General features: G+C 46.2%; 1 protein-coding gene across 1 annotated transcript in view; it reads left to right on the top strand.

Annotated features, from left to right (window-relative positions):
- The first annotated feature begins 306 nt into the window (after positions 1-306).
- Positions 307-26971, top strand: part of LOC148039181 (succinate--CoA ligase [ADP-forming] subunit alpha, mitochondrial) — a 43293-nt gene continuing 16628 nt past the window's right edge. Inside the window, exons 1-5 of the mRNA XM_087675079.1 lie at positions 307-659; positions 24442-24651; positions 24863-25033; positions 25113-25236; positions 26062-26123. Coding sequence (XP_087531205.1) covers positions 450-659; positions 24442-24651; positions 24863-25033; positions 25113-25236; positions 26062-26123 — 777 coding nt within the window. The 5' untranslated portion in view covers positions 307-449. The remainder of the gene's footprint in view (positions 660-24441; positions 24652-24862; positions 25034-25112; positions 25237-26061; positions 26124-26971) is intronic.

Below are 26971 nucleotides of genomic sequence, written 5' to 3'. Positions count from 1 at the left end.
CCTAGTTGGTTAGGGATCCCCGAGGCAAACGTCTAAATAATATATAAAATGGATGGATGCGTTTATAAGCACTTTACCTTCTAATTGATTAGGGATCCCCAAGGCAAAGCTCCAGCATAATATGCTCGGGAACCTTGTGGTTGGTTAAGGATCCCAAAGCAAAGCTCTACTCTAAATAATGCATTTAGAATATAATAGATAAATAATATAGAGAATAGAATGCGTTCTATAAACACCTTACGTAAATACGTTAATACAAAGTGCCAAGTTGACCCAATATTACTGAGTTCTTTTTAACACGGTTCCTCTACACACACAGGAAAAAAGGAGACGGAGGGAGAAGAAAAAAAGGAGACGGAGGGAGAAGAAAAAGAGGAAGAAGAATAAGAGAGGAGAACGAGGTGCCTTGTAACAGCGTGCTCGATCGATTGGAGAGCACGATCGCGAGGATGAGGAGGTGGTCTAGGGTTTTCAGCCGCAGTGCCAGCATTCTCACGTCCTCAGCTGGGGAGGCCGGAGTGCAGCGCCGCGGTTTCGGCTCATCTGCAACCCCTCCTGCCGTCTTTGTCGACAAGAGTACCCGAGTCATCTGTCAGGGCATCACAGGCAAGAATGGCACCTTCCACACAGAGCAAGCAATCGAGTATGGCACAAAGATGGTGCGTCATTTTTTTTCCTTTGGTTTGGTTTTTTTTTTCCCTTTCGGTTGGTTGGTTTTTGGTTTTGTTGGAGGTCTTCCTTTCCTTGTTTGATGTTTGGTTTCTCAAAAGACTGTGATCCAAATTGGAAAAACTAGATCATGATACTCTCTGGACACTGTGGGGGGCCGGTGTCAAAGCCTTAAGTATACAGGGGAACTGCAGTCATAAACGAGCCTAAGGTCATGCATGTTTCTTTTTAATGGAGCATGAACTCAGTCAATCCCCAACGTTTAGGGGACTTCCTTTTATTCCAGTATACTTGGAACATTTCATTTTGTCTTTTGTTTCAATTCTCTTCTTGGGATCTAACGTTATAGAAGACCATCTGTTGCAGTCCTGTTATCAATTCTGAAAAGAAGTACAGCTAAGTACAAAGATCGTGCATCATCATTGATCAACTTTGTTGCTGATAGACTATGGCATCTCGCAATGGTTGTCAAACACTTTGTGGAGATGAAAGCTTGTGATTTTGGTATTTTAAGAAACATTTGAAGATAAGCATATTCTTGTTTTGCGGTGGTATATTGACATTGCTAAATTATATGGGGATAAATAGCTTCGTATTTGCTCAAAGCATCAGCCTGCTTTGTGTGTGTAGCTTGTGCCTCCAATATTATGTGAAAACTACAAAGAAACTAAGTCTAGTTGAATGCATTTGAGAATGCTTTAAGAGGACTACCATGATAAGTAATTGTTAGAGAGATCATAGCCTGCACAGTCAGTCGGACTGTGCAGTCGGACTGCCACGTGGCAGTCCGACTGTCTGCAGCCCAGTCGGCTGCATTTAATGCAGCCGACTTGTTTCCAGGCTGCGCCCTTTTTCTGGCGCCCCAGTTCGTGGCAGATTTCGACTATTTAATAGTTGACACTTTCAGCAGTCAGGACACTTCCTCTCTGACGCAGATTACAGACCGGTGACGCGTAGTCTCTGTCTCTGTTCACAGATTTCAGACAGCAGACAGTGCAGACTGTAGCAGACTTCGAGGTGGACAGCAGGTCGCATTGTCGAGGTGGAGACACGCAGTCCAGCGCACTGCGCCCGTGTATAACTTTGTATTCAGCATTCTTTATACAGCAGATCTTCATTGTCCACTGTCTCTCTCCCCCTTCTCTCTCTACGTTCTCTCTCTCTCAGTCCTACGCTTCCGCACCGCTGCACTCTGACATGGTATCAAAGCAGTGTTTGAGGGCTGACTGAGCGCAGAATCAACCTGAAGAGGAGTTTCCATCGCGACACAAATTTGCGTTTTTTGCGTTTAAGGGCAGACAGGAGGGCTGCGCCTTGGAACAAGGTTGAAACGAGTGTGGGCGCACAGGAAAGGAGTACAGGTGGTGGATTTGCTGCTGTTTGACGTGGAGGAAGTTTGAGTTTTCAACCTAAAAGTGCAGGTTTTGCTTTTTCATCGCCTCTGGCGGGTGAAGAAGCTTCAGGACGCGGAAGAGCCTTAGCAGGCTGAGTTTACCCAGTCAGAGGGAGCTGCTTTTGCGTTTGAGAAGGCATTGCAGGTGAAGATGTCTACAGAGATGGACTTGGAGTTCCAGGTGATTATGGACCGGAAGGTGCCTGTCTTACCGGCTCTTCCTACAGATCAGAAGCTCGACGGCGACAACTACCGCATTTGGCGCGTTATGATGTTGGCCATCCTTGAGTCCTATGATTTGGCGGAGTTGGTACAGGAGGATATTGACCGGCCTTCGGTAAGAGATGAGTCCAAACTCTCTTCCGATGCTCGTGCGGAGTTGACCAGGGCCCAGTCTCATTGGGACAAACTGAATGCCAGGATTCGATCCTTTCTCTTTCTATCATGCACTACAGCCGTGATCGCTCACATCGAGCACTTGACGGTGGCTCAGGAGACATGGCTGGAGCTTGATCAAATGTACAATCGGATGATCCTGATGAAGAGGGTTTCTTTGGAGGTATAGATGTGGACCTTGTCCGTAAATAAGTCTTATTTGCTACGGGAGCACATTAACAAGCTAAGGCAGCTACAGATGCAGGTTCAGAATGCCGGAAAGCCGATTTCCTCCGAAGACATGGCGATCACACTATTGTCCCAGTTGCCGCCATGATTCGGTACATTTTACTCTGCCCTTATTGCTTCGGGGCGAGAGTCTACTCTTCGCTGGGAAGAGTTGGTTCCTATGGTCTTGGACCAAGAGGAACAGTTAAAGGGACAAAATGCTTCCAAGACGGAGGCGTTGACAGGTCAAGCCTCTCAGAAGAAGGGGAAGGACCAAAAGAAGAAGAAGGGGGATAACAAGTCCAAGAAGGACAAGGAGAAGGACAAGGACAAAGACTCCACATGTCATATTTGTGGAAAGACTGGCCATTGGAAGAAGGATTGCCCTGACAAAGACACGAAGGACACCAAGAAGAAGGATACCAAGGATTCTGGAGCGGTGGCTGCACCCTCATCAACTACATTTCTTCATCTCGCTGTCATTGAGGACGCTTCACCGAATGCTTCTGATGCTGCGATGGCGGCTCCCCAAGCTCGAGAGTGGATTGTTGATAGTGGTGCCTCACGGCACATGACTCCTTCATCAGATGGTGTTGCCCAGCTGCGACCTTCGCGTGGGCAGGTTCTCATTGGAGACAGCTCTTCAGTTTCTGTTGCAGGTTGGGGTAAGATGCAGCTTATTCCGGATGGACGAGGTGGCACCCATATCTCAGAGGTTTTGCATGTACCAGGATTAGGGTACCATCTCCTTTCAGTTCATAAGATTTGCTCCCTTGGTCTTTTGGTGGAGTTTGACAGTTCTACTGTGCGAGTCCTTGATCGTGGATCAAGGAAGGTTATCTCATTCGGATATGAGAAGAACGGCATTTACAAACTGAAGTCTTCCACTGCCCTCTCTACTCTTCTTCTTACCTCACAGCCACAGTTTGAGTTATGGCATGCTCGGTTTGGTCACCTGAACTATGACTATCTTCGGAGGGCGTCACGTGGACAGCTTGTTCGAGGGTTGCCGGATATAGTGGTGAGCCAGCAGCCATGTGTCTCCTGCATACGGGGGAAGCAACATAGAGATGCCATTCCCCACACAGCTTCGCAGCGGTCTACTTCACCGATGGAGCTAGTATCTACGGATCTATGTGGCCCTATGAGGAATGAGTCCCTACGTGGGAGCTCGTACTTCATGCTGATCGTGGATGACTACAGCAGGATGACATGGGCCTACTTTTTGGCACTAAAGTCAGAAGCTTTCTCGCGCTTCAAGGATTGGCTTCTCTTTGAGGAGAACCGATCAGGCCGGAAGTTGAAGACCTTGCGATCCGACAAGGGAGGTGAATTTGTGTCTAATGAATTTGCTCGGTTTTGTGCAGATAGAGGAATTCACCAGGAGTTTGCCAATACCAATACTCCTCAAGAAAATGGTATTCTAGAACGGAAGAACCGCAGTGTGATCGAGATGGCGCGCACCATGATGGAGCACCGACAGACCCCTCAGGTTCTGTGGGCCGAGGCTATGGCTACTGTAGTCCACATCCTTAATCGATCCCCTACTTCGGCCGTGGAAGGGATGACTCCATTTGAGGCTTATTTTGGGACAAAGCCAGATGTTTCTTACTTTCGGGTCTTTGGGTGTGATGCCTATGTTCACATTCCCAAGGCTCACCGTGATAACTTTGAAGCGGCTTCTTGTAAACAGGTATTTGTTGGCTACAGCTCCCAGTCCCAAGGCTATCGACTGTATGATCTCGTCAAGCGGGATGTGTACACTAGCCGTGATGTGCGGTTTGTGGAGGTTCCGGCTTCTTCAACGGGTGAGGAGCATCCCGTTCTTGGAGATCCAGGGGAGAGTTGGGCTCCTTCTACAATTCCACTGCAGCCTGTGCCTTTTGATTATGATTCTGTTTCTGACACAGAGTCTACTGTTCCACCGAACACCTCTGAGGAGTTACCACCGGTGGATATTCCAGAGTCTTCTGCTGATGGAGAATGAGGAGGGAAGGTTCGGCCTCCTCGCTGGGCCCATGACACACTCCGTGATTTAGGGATCGAGGGGGTTCCTGAGGAGTGCGGACCGCATGATGGTCCGTGGCGGTCACGGAGGCACCAGGCGCATTCTTCGGAGCTTGTTTGCTCTAACTATTGTTTGATGTCCCGTGTTATGCAGGATCGAGAGCCCACCTCCGTGAAGGAGGCTTTACAGTCCGCCCCATGGAAGAAAGCTATGGAAGCTGAGTTGGAGGCTATTGAGAGGAATGACACTTGGTCACTTGTGCCATGCCCCTCGATGAAGAAGGTGATTGGAGTCAAGTGGGTCTTCAAGACCAAATATCTCAGTGATGGTACTTTGGATAAGCACAAGGCTCGCCTTGTTGCTATGGGTTTTGCACAGCGCCCAGGGATTGACTGCTGTCATGACACCTTTGCCCCCACAGCTCGTATGGCAACCATTAGAGCTGTTCTCGCTTTGGCTGGCCATAGGAGATGGCCTGTTTATCAGTTGGATGTGAAGTCGGCCTTCCTGAATGGTGATTTGAAGGAGGAGATCTACGTAGAACAGCTTCCTGGCTTTGGTTCTTCAGATGGGAAAGTCTACAGGTTGAAGAAGGCCCTGTATGGCCTCAAGCAGGCCCCGCGAGCTTGGAATGAGAAGATTGATTCGTTCCTCCAGTCTCAGTTGGGATATCGGCGGTCCAAGGCCGATCCGCAGCTTTATGTTCACACTTCTGAGGATGGTTGTGTGCTGTTTGTATTATATGTTGATGATTTGATTGTCACAGGTGATGATGCACAGCAGGTCCAGGAGACAAAGTCAGCTTTACATCGGACGTTCGACATGACGGATTTGGGGCTACTCCATTTCTTTTTAGGCCATGAGATTTATCAGTCTCAGAGGGGGATCTTTATCTCCCAACAGAGATATGTCCAGGAGCTCTTGGTGTCTTTTGAGATGGAAGATTGTCGGGTCCTCTCTACTCCTATGGATCCGAACTGGAAGGCCACTTCCCATTCAGCTTCTCCTTTGGTGGATGCGTTCCGCTATCGACAGTTGATCAGGTCCTTGATTTGGCTTCTCAACACCAGGGTTGATCTATGTTTTGCTGTTGGGCTCTTGGCAGGGTTCATGAGTGAACCTAAGATGGTGCATTGGCAGGCTGCTCAGAGGATACTTCGGTATCTGAGGGGGACGTCTGATTTGGGGATTCATTACCCCGTAGGGACAGATAGGTCAGATCTTGTACTTGCAGGTTGGAGCGACTCGGATTGGGCCGGTGACGTGGACCACAGGCGGTCTACAACAGGTTACTGCTTTACTTTGGGTGCAGGTGTTATTTCATGGAGTAGCAAGAAGCAGCCCACGGTAGCCCTTTCGTCTACTGAGGCGGAGTATCGGGCCGCATCTTCCACCACATGCGAGGTTGTGTGGCTTCGGAGATTGTTGGAGGAGCTTGGGTGCCCCTAGACTCGTCCTACATTGCTGCGATGTGACAATGAAAGTTGCATTGCCTTGGCAAGGAATCCTGTTTTTCATGCCCGGACCAAGCACATTGAGATTCAGTACCACTTCATCCGCGAAAAGCTTCTGGATGAGACCATCATTGTGGAGTATTGCAAGACGGAGGACAATCTTGCGGATTTGTTTAGGAAGGCGCTTCCTCAGGCTCTACTTGGGCAACATTCCAGATCCCTCAGGCTTCTGCCCTGTCCAGGCTCTGAGAGGGGGTGTTAGAGAGATCATAGCCTGCACAGTCAGTCGGACTGTGCAGTCAGACTGCCACGTGGCAGTCCGACTGTCTGCAGCCCAGTCGGCTGCATTTAATGCAGCCGACTTGTTTCCAGGCTGCGCCCTGTTTCTGGCGCCCCAGTTCGTGGCAGATTTCGACTATTTAATAGTCGACACTTTCAGCAGTTAGGACACTTCCTCTCTGACGCAGATTACAGACCGGTGATGCGCAGTCTCTGTCTCTGTTCACAGATTTCAGACAGCAGACAGTGCAGACTGCGGCAGACTTCGAGGTGGACAGCAGGTCGCATCGTCGAGGTGGAGACACGCAGTCCAGCGCACTGCGCCCGTGTATATCTTTGTATTCAGCATTCTTTATACAACAGATCTTCATTGTCCACTGTCTCTTTCTCTCCCTTCTCTCTCTGCGTTCTCTCTCTCTCAGTCCTACGCTTCCACACCGCTGCACTCTGACAGTAATGAGTAATCTATTCCAAGCTTCGTCTAGTGGGTACAATGGGGTGTGATGTATTGTACATTGGGCAAGGGGCAACAAGGATTCTCATATCTACTCCATCCTAACGTAGACTTTGCCATTTCTCAACTATGCTCCTATAATGTTGGGCCAAGATTTGACCAATCTATGCGAGATTGGGTCTTCTTGGCGTGCTTTCAACTAGTTAGTCTCTCCTGATTGCTGTGCTATTGGAGGCCCTCTATATTGTGAGTTTCTATTGTGAAGTGGATGCTATAGGAGGAGAGACTGTAGAGAAATGATAGGGTTTGTGGAGAGGAATAGATTGTGTATGATAAACATTGTGACATAGAACTCAAAAACATAGAAACTTGATAGTGAATGAATGGGGGAGGATGAAGAATACCCACAACATGCCTTCTTTATTGGAGATTTTGGAGCATTTGTCCTAGCATGTGGAATGTGTGCTTAAAAATACAAATAAATCCTTTTTAGGTATGTTAATGGGGACTAAAATTAAGAATTAACTCAACACAATTTAATGTTAATGCTCAATGACTTTGGTTGCTCAATAGTGAGGCATGTTGCATGGAGTCACTATTGGCCTCTTAGAGGCTGGCCGATTGTTGCCATCTTTGGCTTTCCTATTGCCTTTATATGGGTTGGTGCTCTTGCTTCTTCACATTAGCTTGCATGACAACTTGCGTCCTTGGAGGGAGGGACTGAAGACACTATCACATTGTGTTGGTACCTTGGTAGTAATATATCGTTCATTTCATGATTTCTTTAATGGATTCTATTGCGTGTTACTCACTGTAGAGTTTTGGTGTTCTTGTTAGTGATGTACATTTCATGCGTATTTTTGGTATTTATTAGGCTTTGTATTGGCACCTTATGGGCAAGTAGTCTATTTTGGGGCTAGTTCATTTGTCAGGGGTCTCTCCCTAGTGTCTATATATACTCCACTCCATTCTAGAAGTGTTAGATCACATCCACTTGGAGAGAGGGATGTTGGAGGTATTGCTGGTCACTACACGTGCCATTTGCTTGTGTGGTTTGTGCGGAACATCTCTTGTATTGTGTTATGGATTCTATTGCATGTCCAATCATCCTTTGAGTTTTTGTATTCTTTGCAATGCTCTTCTCTATTCTTTGTGTTCTTTCCGTCTATTACACAGCAATGCCTATCACTTCCATTGCTGCCCACTATTCTAACATGTTATCAAATGTCCGTGTTGGTGTTCTTGGTGGACCATCCCTTCTTTTCATTGCTGCAATTTTGGCAGGATGGTATGGGCTTATTCTTTGCAGCTGAAGTTGAAGGCTTTCTCCCACTTCAAGGATTGGTTACTGTTAGAGATCATAGCCTGACTGGAGGGCAGGCAGCTGCACAGTCGGACCAGCAGGGCAGCTGCACAGTCGGACTGTGCAGTCGGACTGCCATGTGGCAGTCCGACTGCCTGCAGCCCAGTCGGCTGCATTTAATGCAGCCGACTTATTCAGGCTGCGCCCTATTTTCTGGCGCCCCAGTTCGTGGCAGTTTTCGACTATTTATAGTCGACGTTTCCAGCAGTCTGCCCACTCTTCTCTGTCGCAGATTACAGACCGGTGCCGTGCAGATTTGTCTCTGTTCACAGATTTCAGACAGCAGGCAGTGCAGACTGCAGCAGACTTCGAGGTGGACAGCAGGTCGCATCGTCGAGGTGGAGACACGCAGTCCAGCGCACTGCGCCCGTGTATATCTTTGTATTCAGCATTCTTTATACAGCAGATCTTCATCGTCCACTGTCTCTTTCTCTCCCTTCTCTCTCTGCGTTCTCTCACTCTCAGTCCTACGCTTCTGCACCGCTGCACTCTGACATGGTATCAGAGCAGTGTTTGAGGGCTGACTGAGCGCAGAATCAACCTGAAGAGGAGTTTCCATCGCGACATAAATTTGCGTTTTTTGCGTTTAAGGGCAGACAGGAGGGCTGTGCCTTGGAACAAGGCTGAAACGAGTGTGGGCGCACAGGAAAGGAGTACAGGTGGTGGATTTGCTGCTGTTTACTGCTGTTTGACGCGGAGGAAGTTTGAGTTTTCAACCTAAAAGTGTAGGTTTTGCTTTTTCATCGCCTCAAGCGGGTGAAGAAGCTTCGGGACGCGGAAGAGCCTTAACAGGCTGAGTTTACCCAGTCAGAGGGGGGTGCTTTTGTGTTTGAGAAGGCATTGCAGGTGAAGATGTCTACAGAGATGGACTTGGAGTTCCAGGCGATTATGGACCGGAAGGTGCCTGTCTTACCGGCTCTTCCTACAGATCAGAAGCTCGACGGCGACAACTACCGCATTTGGCACGTTATGATGTTGGCCATCCTTGAGTTCTATGATTTGGCGGAGTTGGTACAGGAGGATATTGACCGGCCTTCGGTAAGAGATGAGTCCAAACTCTCTTCCGATGCTCGTGCGGAGTTGGCTAGGGCCCAGTCTCATTGGGACAAACTGAATGCCAGGATTCGATCCTTTCTCTTTCTATCATGCACTACAGCCGTGATCGCTCACATCGAGCACTTGACGGTGGCTCGTGAGATATGGCTGAAGCTTGATCAAATGTACAATCGGATGACCCTGATGAAGAGGGTTTCTTTGGAGGTACAGATGCGGACCTTGTCCGTCAATAAGTCTTCTTCGCTAAGGGAACACATTAACAAGCTAAGGCAGCTACAGATGCAGGTTCAGAATGCGGGGAAACCGATTTCCTCCGAAGACATGGCAATTACACTATTGTCCCAGTTGCCGCCACGATTCGGTACATTTTACTCTGCCCTTATTGCTTCGGGGCGAGAGTCTACTCTTCGCTTGGAAGAGTTGGTTCCTATGGTCTTGGACCAAGAGGAACAGTTAAAGGGACAAAATGCTTCCAAGACGGAGGCGTTGACAGGTCAAGCCTCTCAGAAGAAGGGGAAGGACCAAAAGAAGAAGAAGGGGGATAACAAGTCCAAGAAGGACAAGGACAAAGACTCCACATGTCATATTTGTGGAAAGACTGGCCATTGGAAGAAGGATTGCCCTGACAAAGACACGAAGGACACCAAGAAGAAGGATACCAAGGATTCTGGAGCGGTGGCTGCACCCTCATCAGCTGCATTTCTACATTTAGTTGTCATTGAGGACGCTTCACCGAATGCTTTTGATGCTGCGATGGCGGCTCCCCAAGCTCGAGAGTGGATTGTTGATAGTGGTGCCTCACGGCACATGACTCCTTCATCAGATGGCGTTGCCCAGCTGCGACCTTTGCGTGGGCAGGTTCTCATTGGAGACAGCTCTTCAGTTTCTATTGCAGGTCGGGGTAAGATGCAGCTTATTCCGGATGGACGAGGTGGCACCCATACCTCAGAGGTTTTGCATGTACCAGGATTAGGGTATCATCTCCTTTCAGTTCATAAGATTTGCTTCCTTGGTCTTTTGGTGGAGTTTGACAGTTCTACTGTGCGAGTCCTTGATCGTGAATCGAGGAAGGTTCTATCATCTGGATATGAGGAGAACGGCATTTACAAACTGAAGTCTTCCACTGCCCTCTCTACTCTTCTTCTTACCTCACAGTCACAGTCTGAGTTATGGCATGCTCGGTTTGGTCACCTGAACTATGACTATCTTCGGAGGGCGTCACGTGGACAGCTTGTTCAAGGGTTGCCGGATATAGTGGTGAGTCAGCAGCCATGTGTCTCCTGCATACGGGGGAAGCACCATAGGGATGCCATTCCCCACACAGCTTCGCGGCGTTCTACTTCACCGATGGAGCTAGTATCTACGGATCTATGTGGCCCTATGAGGAATGAGTCCCTGCGTGGGAGCTCGTACTTTATGCTGATCGTGGATGACTACAGCAGGATGACATGGGCCTACTTTTTGGTACTAACGTCAGAAGCTTTCTCGCACTTCAAGGATTGGCTTCTCTTTGAGGAGAACCGCTCAGGCCGGAAGTTGAAGACCTTGCGATCCGACAAGGGAGGTGAATTTGTGTCTAATGAATTTGCTCGGTTTTGTGCAAATAGAGGAATTCACCAGGAGTTTGCCAATACCCATACTCCTCAAGAAAATGGTATTCTAGAACGGAAGAACCGCAGTGTGATCGAGATGGCGCGCACCATGATGGAGCACCGACAGACCCCTCAGGTTCTGTGGGCCGAGGCTGTGGCTACTGCAGTCCACATCCTTAATCGATCCCCTACTTCGGCCGTGAAAGGGATGACTCCATTTGAGCCTTATTTTGGGTCGAAGCCAGATGTTTCTTACTTTCGAGTCTTTGGGTGTGATGCCTATGTTCACATTCCCAAGGCTCACCGTGATAAATTTGAAGCGGCTTCCCGAAAACAGGTATTTGTTGGCTACAGCTCCCAGTCCCAAGGCTACCGACTGTATGATCCCGTCTTGCGGGATGTGTACACTAGTCGTGATGTGCGGTTTGTGGAGGTTTCGGCTTCTTCAACGGGTGAGGAGCATCCCGTTCTTGGAGATCCAGGGGAGAGTTGGGCTCCTTCTACAGTTCCACTGGAGCCTGTGCCTTTTGATTCTGATTCTGTTTCTGACACAGAGTCTACTGTTCCACCGGACCGTTCTGAGGAGTTACCACCGGTGGACATTCCAGAGTCTTCTGCTGATGGAGAACGACGAGGGGAGGTTCGGCCTCCTCCTCGCTGGGCCCGTGACACTCTCCGTGATTCAGGGATTGAGGGGGTTCTTGAGGAGTGGGGACCGCAGGATGGTCCGCGGCGGTAACAGAGGCACCAGGCGCATTCTTCGGAGCTTGTTTGCTCCAATTATTGTTTGATGTCCCGTGTTATGCAGGATCGAGAGACCACCTCCGTGAAGGAGGCTTTACAGTCCGCCCCATGGAAGAAAGCTATGGAAGCTGAGCTGGAGGCTATTGAGAGGAATGGCACTTGGTCACTTGTGCCACGCCCCCCGAAGAAGAAGGTGATTGGAGTCAAGTGGGTCTTCAAGACCAAATATCTCAGTGATGGTACTTTGGATAAGCACAAGGCTCGCCTTGTTGCTAAGGGTTTTGCCCAGCGCCCAGGGATTGACTGTCATGACACCTTTGCCCCCACAGCTCGTATGGCAACAATAAGAGCTGTTCTTGCTTTGGCTGGCCATAGGAGATGGCCTGTTTATCAGTTGGATGTGAAGTCGGCCTTTTTGAATGGTGATTTGAAGGAGGAGATCTACGTAGAACAGCTTCCTGGCTTTGGTTCTTCAGATGGGAAAGTCTACAGGTTGAAGAAGGCCCTGTATGGCCTCAAGCAGGCCCTGCGAGCTTGGAACGAGAAGATTGATTCGTTCCTCCAGTCTCAGTTGGGATATCAGCGGTCCAAGGCCGATCCGCAGCTGTATGTTCACACTTCCGAGGATGGTTGTGTGCTGTTTGTATTATATGTTGATGATTTGATTGTCACAGGTGATGATGCACAGCAGGTCCAGGAGACAAAGTCAGCTTTATATCAGACGTTCGAGATGACGGATTTGGGGCTACTCCATTTCTTTTTAGGCCATGAGATTTATCAGTCTCAGAGGGGGATCTTTCTCTCCCAACAGAGATATGTACAGGAGCTCTTGGTATCTTTTTAAATGGAAGATTGTCGGGCCCTCTCTACTCCTATGGATCCGAACTGGAAGGCCACTTCCCATTCAGCTTCTCCTTTGGCGGATGCGTCCCGCTATCGACAGTTGATAGGGTCTTTGATTTGGCTTCTCAACACGAGGGTTGATCTATGTTTTGCTGTTGGGCTCTTGGCAGGGTTCATGAGTGAACCTAAGACGGTGCATTGGCAGGCTGCTCAGAGGATACTTCGGTATCTGAGGGGGACGTCTGATTTGGGGATTCATTACCCCGCAGGGACAGATGGGTCAGATCTTGTACTTGTAGGTTGGAGCGACTCGGATTGGGCCGGTGACGTGGACCACAGGCGGTCTACAACAGGTTACTGCTTTACTTTGGGTGCAGGTGTTATTTTATGGAGTAGCAAGAAGCAACCCACGGTAGCCCTTTCGTCTACTGAGGCGGAGTATCGAGCCGCGTCTTCCACCACATGCGAGGTTGTGTGGCTTCGGAGATTGTTGGAGGAGCTTGGGTACCGCCAGACTCGTCCTACATTGCTGCGATGTGACAATGAGAGTTGCATTGCCTTGGCGAGGAACCCTGTTTTTCATGCCCGGCGAAGCACATTGAGATTCAGTACCACTTCATCCGAGAAAAGCTTCTCGATGAGACCATCACTGTGGAGTATTGCAAGACGGAGGACAATCTTGCGGATTTGTTTACGAAGGCGCTTCCTCAGGCTCTACTTCGGCAACATTCCAGATCCCTCAGGCTTCTGCCCTGTCCAGGCTCTGAGAGGGGGTGTTAGAGATCATAGCCTGACTGGAGGGCAGGCAGCTGCACAGTCAGACCAGCAGGGCAGCTGCACATGGCAGTCCGACTGCCTGCAGCCCAGTCGGCTGCATTTAATGCAGCCGACTTATTCAGGCTGCGCCCTATTTTCTGGCGCCCCAGTTCGTGGCAGTTTTCGACTATTTATAGTCGACGTTTCCAGCAGTCTGGCCACTCTTCTCTGTCGCAGATTACAGACCGGTGCCGTGCAGATTTCTGTCTCTGTTCACAGATTTCAGACAGCAGACAATGCAGACTGCAGCAGACTTCGAGGTGGACAGCAGGTCGCATCGTCGAGGTGGAGACACGCAGTCCAGCGCACTGCGCCCGTGTATATCTTTGTATTCAGCATTCTTTATACAGCAGATCTTCATCGTCCACTGTCTCTTTCTCTCCCTTCTCTCTCTGCGTTCTCTCACTCTCAGTCCTACGCTTCCGCACCGCTGCACTCTGACAGTTACTGTGTAAGAAGAACGCATCAGGTCGGAAAATTGAACACATTACCATTGGATAAGGGAGGAGAATTTGTTTCTAATGAGCTTGCTAGATTTTGTGCAGATTGTGATATCCACTAGGAGTTTGCAAATATCAACACACCTTAAGTAAATGACATATTGGAGCGGAAGAACCAGTGTGATTGAGATGGCTTGTACCATAATGAAGCATAGACAGATAGCTCAGTGTCTTTGGGCGAAGGTTCTGGCTACTGTAGTTCACATCCTTAATCGATTCCCCACTTCGGCTATTGTTGGTATGACACCCTATGAGGTGTATTTTGGGTCTAAGCTTGATGTTTCTTATTTCAAGGTTTTTGGGTGTGACGTGTATGTCCGCATCTTGAAGACAAAGAGTCATGAGGACATGTATTTTTGAAACCTCACTTAAGATGTGTATTAATTTTTAATCACATGGTTAGGTAAATATTGCACATGTGAGGTCTAATTGGGGTTAGAGTATATTTTGGAGCTACGGACTCTAGGAAATTACAGTATATCAAAGGCAAAAGTTACTATGTATTATGTGGTACAAGTACTTAGTGGTATCTGCTGCCAGTTGTTGGCCTAGGTCATTCATTTGGTGATAGGTGTCTTTTAGTGACACTAGCGAAGTTGCGTTTAATGGTACCTAATGTCAATTTGATGGTCAAAGATGACGTATAGACACTTGAGAATGGAAGTTGCCTAGCCAATTTAATTATTGGCCAATCAAATTATTTTTTTGGGCATTGAAAGCATTCAAAGATTGAAAATTAATATTTAATTATTGACAATGCTGAAAATGGTATTAAAAGGTTGCCACTTGGTAAAACTTGCAAACGTTTTAAGGGGCTTGTGGAGTCTATTTCGAGCAAGGAGAGGTTGCAGATGTGATTTGCAGCCACTAAGGAGTAGTCCTACGGCTTGTGATAGCAGTTTGGAGCCCTCCAGGAGCAAGTGACAGTAGCCCAAGGTCGTTCTGGTGCAGATGACAGTATATAGAAGGGGGCAATAATCTATTTGGTGGTCCTAAGGTGTAGGTGATAGCTTCCATGGCTGTTTGATAAAGCAGTAGTAGTAAATGATTGGTTTTTTTCAATTTTTCGTAAAGAAAGTCTGAATTTTCTCTCCTTAGCATTCTCTCTCATCTCCTAGCCTTTCTACTACCTTGCTCTAAAGATTACAGCATTGAGATCACTAGAGATTGAGAAATTTCAGATTTCTCTGTTGTAAACCCTAATCTATAGTAGAAATTAGGGTTTAGCAATAGCCTCGAGAAGTGTGCCAAAAAGAATGATAGAACACATTTTTAAAGTGAAAATAGCCATTTCATTACAAAATAAGATGAATGCATGAGGGTGGCCATCGTGTCACATGGGTTGCGCACAACATGTGATATAACTGGAGTCTAATACATATATGGTCCATGGATGATGCATCATAGTGGCATGTAGATACAATGATAGTAGATACAAAAAACAGAGAGACCTATGAATCTATAATGAGGTATCATCATCATCATCAGAACCTTGTGAGTGCTCATTAAGGAAGTTTGAAGATGACTCGGCATCGGATGATGAGACACTCTCATACTCATTCTCACGGATGAGGTTACCATCATCATCAAATGATGGCTCCCTAGGTGTTGGCTGTGTAGGCAGGGAGGGATGTCATCGTGATGCACAAGATGTGAGCTACTAGAGCCCTGCCTTACATATATTTGCAAGCTGCTCGAACCACCCCTCCTTGATGTTGGAGGGCGTTGAATGACCATGCTCGTGCTACATTCTACTCAAACTCCTTGCCCATGAGTATGTTGATTGTAAGGGTCATGTGTATTTGTTGCTATAAGCTCTCTATAGAGCTCTACAAAAATCCCCTCCTCCTTGTCCACCTCTTGATGTACACTCCGAAGAGTCTCGCCTGTGAACTTGAATATATCAACCTTCATCGACACAATGCACATAAGATTGTAAATGCTAAAGTATAAAGTATAAACTTCAAAGTTTAGAACAACAAATTTTGAATTTTACAGTTAAGTGTTTATTTGCTTTGGACTACCTATGCTCATCATAGCCCTCATCATGTGTAGGTAGCAGGGTTCATCATGTGAAGCATTTATCGAAAGTCTTGTCACAAAAGATAAATGCTTCACAAGTGACTCTCTCCTTCAACGAGTGGGAGAAGCAAAAGCCACATGCCCTCTCTAATCCGCATAGTATCCTAGCTCCTCCAACACTGCATTGTGGTCATCCACAGAGACCACATGAGTCAAATAAGCAAGCTGGTTCGAACGGAGCGCTTTGTCATTCATGATTGTTGGCGACTGGTAGGTGTACCAATGTGGCAAAACCATGGATAAGCTTATACATCCATGCCCATCTTCTCTCTACTATCTCTAAAACATGTGCATGCTGTGTCTCTGTGATCACTGTGTAAGCACGTGCCTCCACAAATTTTGCTCTAAAGAAGGGAACAAGAAGGCCCATGGTGGATCCCTCACCTTACTTATATGTAACACCCTATAAAAGGGAGTCACGACAATGACAATGGCATGGACTTTCTACCAAAACTGCTCATTAAGGCACAAGCGTTGCATAGGTTTGGCCTCCTTTGTCTCATGCTCATCTCACTCATTCCATAGAGTGGACACCATTGTCTACTGGTGCAAGGCGGACCGTACCTCATAAAGGCGCTCGAGCGATAACCTCATGTAAGCAAATTGAGTCGAAGAAGGCTTCTTCAACTTGAGTGTGCTATACTTATGATAAATTGTAAGTACCTTTACCTTTTACCATGAAGAAGGTGACAACTGATGTAGCCTTGCGAACCACCCTCTTCACCCACCTAAGCTTCCTAGTGTCCTCCATGAGCAAGTCTAAATAATGACTTGCACATGGAGTCTACATAATCATGGGACTTAGCCTCAAGCAAATGGCCCATGCGCCAACAATTCGATGCATTGTTGGTAACAACTTGCACCACATTTGAGGGCCCACCTACAACCACAAATTACAAGTAACAATACTGAGAGAGAGAGAGAGAGAGAGAGAGAGAGAGAGAGAGAGAGAGAGAGAGTTGAGCCTTTCAAGTCAACTTTTAAGATTCAAGAATGAAGAGAGATGGGGGTTGGAGGGAAAGAGAGAATCGAGATAGATGTTAGAGAGAATAGGGACATAGACATGTATGCATAAATTATAATGAAAGAAAGTGAAACAAATTTAAAAGGCAATGTATATCTCAATGATAGCTTGCCGAATGTGGTGGTAGATGAATACGCTTGTCATTTTCCCCTTCCTCTTGTCAGTATCTATGGCCGGCAAAAAGTAAGTGCCAAGTGGACATGAGACGAGTATGTTGATGATGCCCTATTTCTTATGTTCACTCCATCCGTTGGTGGGAATGGAGCAACCATATTTTATCCATGTGGCTCGAATAGAATCCAAGGCTCCATCAATCCTCTTCTCCTCTTCATCAATCTTTTTCATCCTCATGTCATTTTATGTGACACCGGTCCATCCTTTGGGAGAGTGAGATGCTTGAGTCTTGACTCTTGAAACTTGAAAGTTGAAACTTGAAAGAAAGGGAGAGGGTTAGGCTAAAGTTAAAAGAGCAAGACTGAGAGAGAGGGGATGGGAGAGGCTTGAGCCTTGATAGGGTGTGGGAAAGAGGAGAGACTGAGAGGCTAGAGCTTCACGAATCACAAATCAATTCAAGATCCAAGAGAGGTAGATGAGAATGGCAAATGCTTTCTGAACTAGTGTGGAAGCATGGAGGAGAGAAGCACCTTTTGTAGATGAAAGAAGGGTCAAACAGTTAAAGAAGAGTCAACAGTCAAACAGGGTTGCTAGCTAGATAGAATCCAAGGGGGGCTGGGGGAGGAGTGCATAGCTGGAAAAGGGGGTGGGTTGAAGTGTGAGATGGAAGGATCGAGGTGCAGCTGAGAGTTCAGTAGTAGACAGTGTGAGAGTGAGAGAGACAGAGTGAAGCACGACACCCAAGGGAATAGATTGAAAGAGTGTAACCAGAAAGTGCAAAGTATAACCCTTAAACCTTAGGGTTGTAGGGGGTGTTCACACCCGACACACACTAAGGTGTGTAACATAAGCACATAAGCACATACGACAATAAGACTATAAGTTTGGGGGAAAAAACCTCTCCTACCGAGAGTAAAAAGTGCCCCAGTGTCCTACTGATCACAGACACTCCCATATGATCGTAGGCGTAAGTGAGGCGTGAGTCAAATACCCAACAAACCCCCCTGGAGTGAAGAGTGATCAAGAGTACAAGGATCATCCGCCACCAAAGGATATCAAATTTAAAGCATCGCGAAATGCTTCAAATTTGTCACGAGGAAGAGCTATGGTGAAGATGTCTGCCACATTACTGGTGGTAGGACAATAGACAAGGCTGATATCACTTGCATGTAGCCTCTCTCTGACAAAGTGATAATGGATCTCAATGTGTTTCGTGCGGGCATGAAACACTGGGTTCCGTGCCACTGCAATGGCACTCTGACTGTCAGTGAACAAAGGAGTAGGCTCCGTAACAGATACATCCAGATCAGCTAGCAAGCGTCTAAGCCATACGCATTCAACTGTGGTAGTGAAAGCTGCCTTGTATTCAGCTTCACATGACAATGTGGCAACAGTGGATTGTTTCTTGCTAAGCCAAGAAATGCAAGAAGAGCCAAGAAAGAAACAATTGCCACTAGTGGAGTGACGTGTATCATAATCACCAGCCCAATCAGAATCACTGTAAGTATGTAACTGCAGTGGTCTCCCCTTGGCATAAAGCAACCCAAGAGATCGAGTACCCTGCAAGTAACGAAAAACATGCTTGACAGCTTGCCAATGTGACATACGTGGCTGATGCATATACTTGCTCAAAGCTGAAACTGCAAACTGTATGTCCGGCCTAGTGTTGCATAGATAGATAAGACATCCAACTGCAGGAGCATATGTATGTATATCAAACAAATCACTGTCATCATGTAATGACAGTTTTAGTCCAGGTTCCATGGGGTACAAACTGGCTTGCAATCCTGTAAGCCAAACTTCTCAAGAAGCTGCCCAATATACCTTGACTGTGATAGCCCAATACCTCGAGCATCATGTATGAACTGGATGCCCAAGTAGTAATGCAAAACTCCCAAGTAAGACATGTCAAAAGTTTGCTGCAAATTTTGTTTGAATGCTGAAATCTGATCAGCATGTGTTCCAGTGAGCAAAAGGTCATCAACCTAAAGACATATAATCAGCATAGATCCCCCTTCTTTACATACGTAAAGGGTAGACTCAGATGAGCTGTTTAGAAACCCCTGACCAAGCAAGAAAGCATCTATTTTTGCATACCAGGCTCTAGGAGCTTGTTTCAAACCATATAGTGTCTTTTTGAGCTTGCATACCAAATGTTCTGAGCCTTCAACTGCAAAACCAATGGGCTGCTGTACATAAACTTCCTCCTAAAGTTCCCCATGTAAAAATGCAGCCTTGATATCTAGCTGATGCACTGTCCAACCATAATGTGCAGCCAAAGCAATCATAGACCTGATGGTCGTCATACGGGAAGTAGGAGCAAATGTCTCCTCATAGTCAATGCCCTTTTTCTGTGTGTAGCCTTTAGCTACAAGCCATGCCTTGTATTTATCAATGGATCCATCTGCTTTCCTTTTCAGTTTGTAGACCCATTTTGTTCCAATGGCTTTCTTCCCAAATGGCAAGGACACCAAATCCCAAGTTTGATTCTTAGTAATAGAATCTAATTCAGCTTGCATTGCTGCGATCCAATGCACACTGTGTTGTGCATCCTCATAACATTCAGGCTCTTCATTATCAAAAGTACTTGCTGCCATAACAAACTCCATGGTATGTGCTGAATCATGCAAACGAGTTTGCCTTCTAGTACGACCAGCCATGGGTGCATCCAAAGGACTATCTTGCATAGTTTGCAAATACCATCTAGGTAACTGTCTAGCTTCCTGACTGTGTGCAAACTCTTGTTGAATTTCAGTTTCAGCATTATGCTGAATATTCCGATTAGCCAATGGCTGAATTTCTGCACTTTCCATAGGAGCAGTTGGCTGAACATTAGGTTCATTTTCTGAAGCTCCAGCTGAATCACCAAAAGTAATGGGCAGCAGCCCTTCAAAAACATCACGGGCAGCCTGATATGTGTCCAAACCAGCCAAGGATAATTCTGATTTTTCATCAAAAACAACATCCCTGCTGACAAAAACCTTCTTTGTAACGGGATCATAGAGTCTGTAGCCTTTGCTCTCATTGTTATATCCCATAAAAATGCACTTAACAGCCTTGTTGTCCAACTTTTTCTAAGTACCTGTGGAATATGGGCATAGGCAAGACACCCAAAGGTACGAAAGTGACCAACAGAAGGTTTACGGCTGTTCCGAGCCTCAAAAGGTGTGACATCTGGCCATCTCCATGAGTGACCGATTCTTCCTCTCTGCTACCCCATTCTGCTGTGGAGTATAGGCAGTAGTGTATTGATGGACTATGCCTTTCTACTTCAAAAAAGAATTCAGCATAGAGGACATGTATTCCCCCCCTCGGTCCGAACGGGGAGTCTTTATCTTGCATCCAGATTGATTTTCAACAAGTGCACTGAAAGCCAAAAATGCATGATACACTTCTGACTTCTTTTTCAAACAGTAGACCCAACAAAAACGTGTAAAATCATCAATGAATGTCACAAAATAATAACAACCGCCCAATGACATGGTTTGCATAGGCCCACAAACATCTGAATGCACCAAGTGCAATCTAGTTGTTGCTCTGAAAGCAACATCACGAGGAAATGAGAAACGATGCATTTTTTCCAAAATGCATCCCTCGCATAAGTGCTTAGGAGGTCTCTCCAAAAGAGGTAAGCCATCAGCATCTGAGTACGCTGCAAAAGCATCAAGCTGCCAAAGTTTACATGCCCCAAACGAGCATGCCATAACTCCGCTTGTATCATAGTAGGAGTAAGAGTGGATGTCAAGTATGCCGTCTGATCTACTGAAAGAGCATCCAACTCATATAAACCATGACACAAAGATCCTGTCAAGATCAAAGTCATGCGTTCTTTATCTCTAACCATGCAACGGTCATCATCAAATGTGATCTGCAAACCACAACGTGCCAAAGAAGAAATAGAAAGCAAATTCTTATTGATTTCAGGCACAAACAAAGCATCCTGCAGGCGGAGAATAGAGCCATCAATGGCTGTGAGCTGAATCTCCCCAATACCACGAACAGGGTATGATGCATTATTGGCACACCGTACCGATTTCCCAACGGGAGGTGCACTAACTGAAGCAAACAAGTCTCTTCGAGATGTAATATATCTAGAAGCACCACTGTCAAAGAACCAAGTGTCAGCATCCTCTGTAGAGCTAAGTGCTCTATCGGCCCAAGAGATGTCATAACTGCAAGTGTAAAAACAATAGTCCCTATCCACAACAAAGGACACGGACTCACTAGCAGTGGAAGGAGTAGTAGAAACAGACATTCTTGACTCCTTTTTCTCTTTGGCAATGCGCTTCCTGCACTCAGTGATATAGTGGCCTGGCTTCTTACAATAATGACATTTTCCCTTTTTAGCTTGCGTCCCCCCTTCTGTCTGATTCTGCAATGTGCCCGAAGTGCCAGAACTCTGTGGAGCATTTTGCACCTTGCTGTTTTTGCCTTTCTGTCTTGCCACAAAAGCCTGCTCAGAGACTATAGCATCCACACCACTATTTTTCCTTGTTTGCTCCTCCTCTAGAAGCAAACTAACCAGCTGAATAAAAGTGAGTGGGTGCTCGGCAATCCTCATGGTGAGGTTCAATGTAGTATGAAAAGACAAGTACGAAGGAGGTAAGGAATTCAAGGTGGTGGATATCAATTGTGCATCGGAAAAGTACTCATGTACATTCATGAGCTGCTCCCTCAAGTCCTGAATCTTATTCAAGTGATCCTGCATAGAATCACCCTCATTCAGCTTCAAAGTCTCTAACTCTTTCTTCAAGAAAGAGATTCGAGTCTCATTCTTTCCTGCAAACATATGCTCCAAAGTCAACCATGCATCTCGTGAAGAAGATGCTGAACGAATGTGAGGGATGATGGACCGTTGAACTGCCAGAGCAATCAATGACAAGGCCTGTGCATCACGTGTATCCCAAGCTTTTTGAGCTGCAGTTCTTGGAGGAAGTGGTTGAGGTGGAGCGGGCTGAGGTCCCCGTTGTCCACGTGCTCCTTGAGGAGGAGGAGTAACGGGAGCTACAACTCCCGGTCGAGTTTCCTCTCCACTGACATAATCCCATAAATTCTTGGTCACTAATACATTCTTCATCATGAATGACCATAGCGAGTAATTGTTTCCATCCAATCTGTCTTCCTTGGATACATACGTAAATACATCACCTCCCTGATTTGCCATGATGACAAATTTCCAAAGACAAATGAGCAATGTCAAAGCAGTAAGGACTGGAAATCTGCAAATTTCTAGAAATTGCAGCAAGCACACTTCTGCAATTAATGTGCAAGGGCGTACTCTGTCAAAAACTGTCTTTTCATGTATGCTTCCCAAGGTGCAAATAATGCTCAGCAATACTGTTATATTAAAATCCCCAAAATTTTTGTCAAAACAGTCTTTCTGTGACTGTAACAGCAGTTCATATGCAACTGTCCTCAAAATACATAAAAGCCCCAAATTTTCTGATGAACAAGTCCAGAAATTTGCATCAAATTTATCCCACACTTCTATCCTGTATGCTGTGCCTGCTGCGTATGAACCTCCTCTTCCAAAACTTTGTTCTGGACTAAAGGGATAAATTTTTTTGTTAGAATATACCTGACGTGGTCAGGACGGACGTCGGTCAAACGACTGGTTGACGTGGACTGCGGGCGGACGAGCAGAGTGGCAGGTCGCTGGTCAGACGGAAGTCGGGTGGGCTGTCGGAGCGGGCGAACAGGACGGCGGGTTGCTGACGTGCCACAGGCAGGCGGCCACAGGCAGCTGGCGCTATAGATAGGCGGCGTTGGAGCTGACGTCGCCCTGCAGACTGGTGGCTACTGCGCCTGGAGCTGGCGGACGTGCTGGAGGTAGGCGGCGCTCAGGCCAGCTGGCGGCTGCACAGGCAGTTTAGAGCGAAATTGACGGGGGCTGGCGAGCAGGACCAGGTGGTGCTGGCGGGCAGACGAGCTGCTGAATTGGTCGACTGGGCAGAGCTGGCGGGGGCTTCAGATAGCAGACAGAAGACTGCTCTGATACCAAATGTGAGATGGAAGGATTGAGGTGCAGCTGAGAGTTCAGTAGACAGTGTGAGAGTGAGAGAGACAGAGTGAAGCACGACACCCAAGACAATAGACTGAAAGAGTGTAACCAGAAAGTACAAAGTACAACCCTTAAACCTTAGGGTTGTAGGGGGTGTTCACACCCGACACACACTAAGTGCCCATAAGTGTGTAACATAAGCACATAAGCACATACGACAATAAGACTATAAGTCTGGGGGAAAAAACCTCTCCTACCGAGAGTAAAAAGTGCCCGAGTGTTCTACTGATCACTGACACTCCCATATGAGCGTAGGCATAAGTGAGGCGTGAGTCAAATACCCAACATGAAGTATCCAAGACTCCCCATCCTCCCAAAAGTGCCATGCAGGAGACATGCGTAGGCGGAACGTGCAAAACGCAGGGAGACATGGTGGCCAAGGCCCGTTTTTTCATATGAAAGTGTATGGATACATACGGTACAGATCGTACCATACGACGTACGAGTGCAACTGTGCTGTATAGCTGCCATGTCATTGTCAGCGTTTGCTGATTCTACCCTGTTTTTGATCCAGTACATCCACTGCTGTGTTTTCTACTGGTAGACACCTGTGGAGGCTGCCTTGCTACGTTTTGGGATCCGTTAAGAGTATAACACACTCTCCAGCTCATACTGTTTGCCCTGGTCCCAAGAGACATGAGTTTGGGGGTCAGTATTCTTCACTGCACTGTATTTGCTACATTGAGCATTGCATTCTATTCAGTATTCATTCATTTTTATTCATTGTGTTGATTGTCTTTTACCCTAACCGTAACCGTGTTTCTTTATCAGTTTGCGTGTTTGTCGTATGATTGTTTTTGTGTTTTCTGTGGTAGAGCATTTCTTTACAGTCCCTTGCCCTTAGGTGGTAGGGACTACTTCAGCCTATTTTGGCTGAACTGGTGGACAGATGGGTTCTAGGGTTAGCTGGGCAGGTGGGTGTGGGGTGGAAAACTACGTAGATGAACAGGGGCACGTGGGGCAGACCTAGGGGTGGGGCAGAATCTGGTTCAGATCTGGGGCAGGGGCTCTGCACGTCTGAGGTGGGGCAGCACTAGTGGCTACCCTGGTGGTAAGCCACTTGATTTTGTGTGTGTTTTTGATTCTGCTTCCGGAGTGCGCAGTCACATTGCCTGTCTGCGAGGTCTTCTTTGGTAGCTTCGCATCATTCAGCATAGGCATCCTTTCTAGGGATGATTTGCTTTCTTGGCATGCTGTGCTCTGTTCAGTTTACTGTTTCCTTGTCAGCCAAGGAGTCCTATTGTGACTCCTTTATTGTCAGGTACAAAGTCCACGTGTATTTTTGTGTTTTTGGTAATTAATGGGATTACCCTTTACACGAGAGAGAGAGAGAGAGAGAGAGAGAGAGAGAGAGAGAGAGAGTCATGTTTTAGGTTTGTATTTCAGGTTGGAGGCGTGACACCTAAAAAGGGAGGTACAGAGCATCTAGGTCTTCCTGTGTTTGAGACTGTTGCAGAAGCAAAAGCAGAGACCAAAGCTAATGTCTCTGTGATATATGTGCCCCCAAAGTTTGCTGCTGATGCCATTTTAGAGGCAATGGAAGCTGAGTTGGATCTTGTTGTTTGCATTACGGAAGGAATCCCTCAGCATGACATGGTTTGAATCAGAGAACCCAAACCTCATGACTCTTCTCTTATGAATTTGACACAGTTAAGGGCTTGGTGACTTGATGATCAGTTGATTCACCTGCACACACTTAGATAGCCCTAATATTTGAGGTCGTCGCTTTTTCCTTTATGGCCCTACAGAATCACAAGTGAACATTGCTTGTAAGTCTACATTATGATTGGTATCGTCTGTAACTTAGGTTCGGGTGAAAGCTGCCTTGAACAAACAGTCAAAGACACGTTTGATAGGACCAAACTGTCCTGGAATTATTAAGCCTGGAGAATGTAAAGTTGGCATTATGCCAGGTTATATCCACAAACCAGGGAGGATTGGAATTGTTTCTCGGTCAGGAACCCTTACGTATGAAGCTGTAAGTGTTTTAGCTCACATGATGAGACATTACCGTAATGCTTTGACTTTGAGTATAAAATGTTACTTTGTTACTACAGGTTTTTCAAACCACAGCAGTTGGTTTAGGACAGTCAACTTGTGTGGGAATTGGAGGTGATCCTTTTAATGGTACCAACTTTGTTGATTGCCTTGAGCGATTTGTCAATGATCCACAGACAGAAGGTATTTTGTCTCTGTTGTGTATGGGTCGCCTTCTTTTTCATATTAACGGATCTGTTTTGTATTGCCTTTTCTAGGCTGATTCCTTTTTAGAGCTTTGTATACACGAACAAGCTAACTTCCTTTCTTCTGTTAAGTTGAATACTATGACCAAGACTTGCTGTAAATACATGAACTGAGGTGTCTGAAAGAATATTCTATCTTGCACTAGGGTGTGGGCATTCAAATATAGTGCAGAAGATATCAAAATATGATTGGTTTTAAACTATTTATTCATCTGACAAATTTGCTTCACGTACAGCAATCCTTACTCATATACCTTCAATGCATGGAAGGGCTTTCTTTCGTCTTTTCCTGATGATTGCTTTTGTTGTTAGGTTTCATGTGTGTACTTTCCTCTAGGCTTATTTAAAGGGATACATTAGGGGTATACATAGACAGTAGGAGCAGTGACATCAAGCTGTATAGTTGTCCATGTGTATGTGTTAAACCTAAAGTAGAAAGAGGTTGGCATAATACACTAGATTTTTGATTAACTTAGTTAGCCTCCTGGCCATGGTTTCTCATATCTAGCTTTGCTCTTGCAATATCAAATGGGTTCTGTATTTTGTTCTTATGTGTCTTTAGGGTGTACAAATTGTAAGCTGGTAATCCAAAAGTATTCATCACCATGGTAACATGTGGTTGGCCATGTTCTTGTGTCTCATCTGTCTTCTGTTTCAAATGTATTCCATGTATTTGGCTCCTCTTCAACAATCTACGTGAGGATGAGTCAAGCACCTCATCGCAGATAGCAGTGAAATTGTTCTTTTGTGTCCCTATTTGCAGGGATAGTATTGATTGGTGAGATAGGTGGCTCTGCGGAAGAAGATGCAGCAGCTTTTATTAAAGTGAGTCTTTTTGGTATTCTAACACTTCTGCTTAATGGTACCCTTAAGTTAGGTTGTTGATATCGTGTGTTAGTTTCAAATGCAGCTCAAATTATTTCTATTTTGCTGTTTTTTGTTTAGTGGCTGTTGTAGTTAATGGTAGGAGGCGACCATTAATGATAGGGTGCTTCAATTGCCATGGTTACACTATAAATGATGTTAAGCATAAAATATCCAGCATTTAGGCCTAAAGATATGAGGAGATAGTGTGTGTTTTGAGAATGCTATTGTCAATTGTGATGATATCACAGGCACCTTGTGGACTTGGGCCACAATGACATGGCTGTACTTCGGGAAATGCAATTGCTGTTGATGCTGCACCGTGGCTAGGGGGTAGTGTTTACGTGAGCTACTGAGGAGTGAGTCAGTCATGCTTATAAACAGCTAAACCTTATTATACGGAACAATGCATGATTGGTGTTGTCTACACGACTGGCTTTTCTTACTGGTCCAGATCTGAAGCTGTACCAACAATTGCAAAGTTCAAGGCTAACCATAATTAGAGGTAGCTCAATGGCTCAATAACAATGAAGATAGGTCAAAGGCAAAAGCACGTGATGCAAAAGCTCATATCCCAAGCATGGCCGTAGGACTCAACACAAATCACGAAGGCTTCAACCCACCTTCCAAACATTCCCTTTGAGGGAAGAACCAACTATTGCAAAGTACAGAAGGCTGTATACATTGGGCTGTGGGAGTATGTACAGCTGAAGAACTCTCTCAATCTGCATAGAAAAATATGAAGATGACCAGGCACAGGCCCACTATAAATAACAGGAAAATAATAAATTAATGCAGCAGGTCAGCTG

This window comes from Lygodium microphyllum, chromosome 3 (assembly GCF_053477565.2).
Source record: "Lygodium microphyllum isolate KBCC chromosome 3, Lygodium_microphyllum_v1.1.10, whole genome shotgun sequence".
In the NCBI taxonomy this organism is placed as follows: Eukaryota; Viridiplantae; Streptophyta; class Polypodiopsida; order Schizaeales; family Lygodiaceae; genus Lygodium; species Lygodium microphyllum.
Note: the sequence above shows the minus strand (reverse complement) of the source record. Positions and strands in the feature narration are given on the sequence as shown.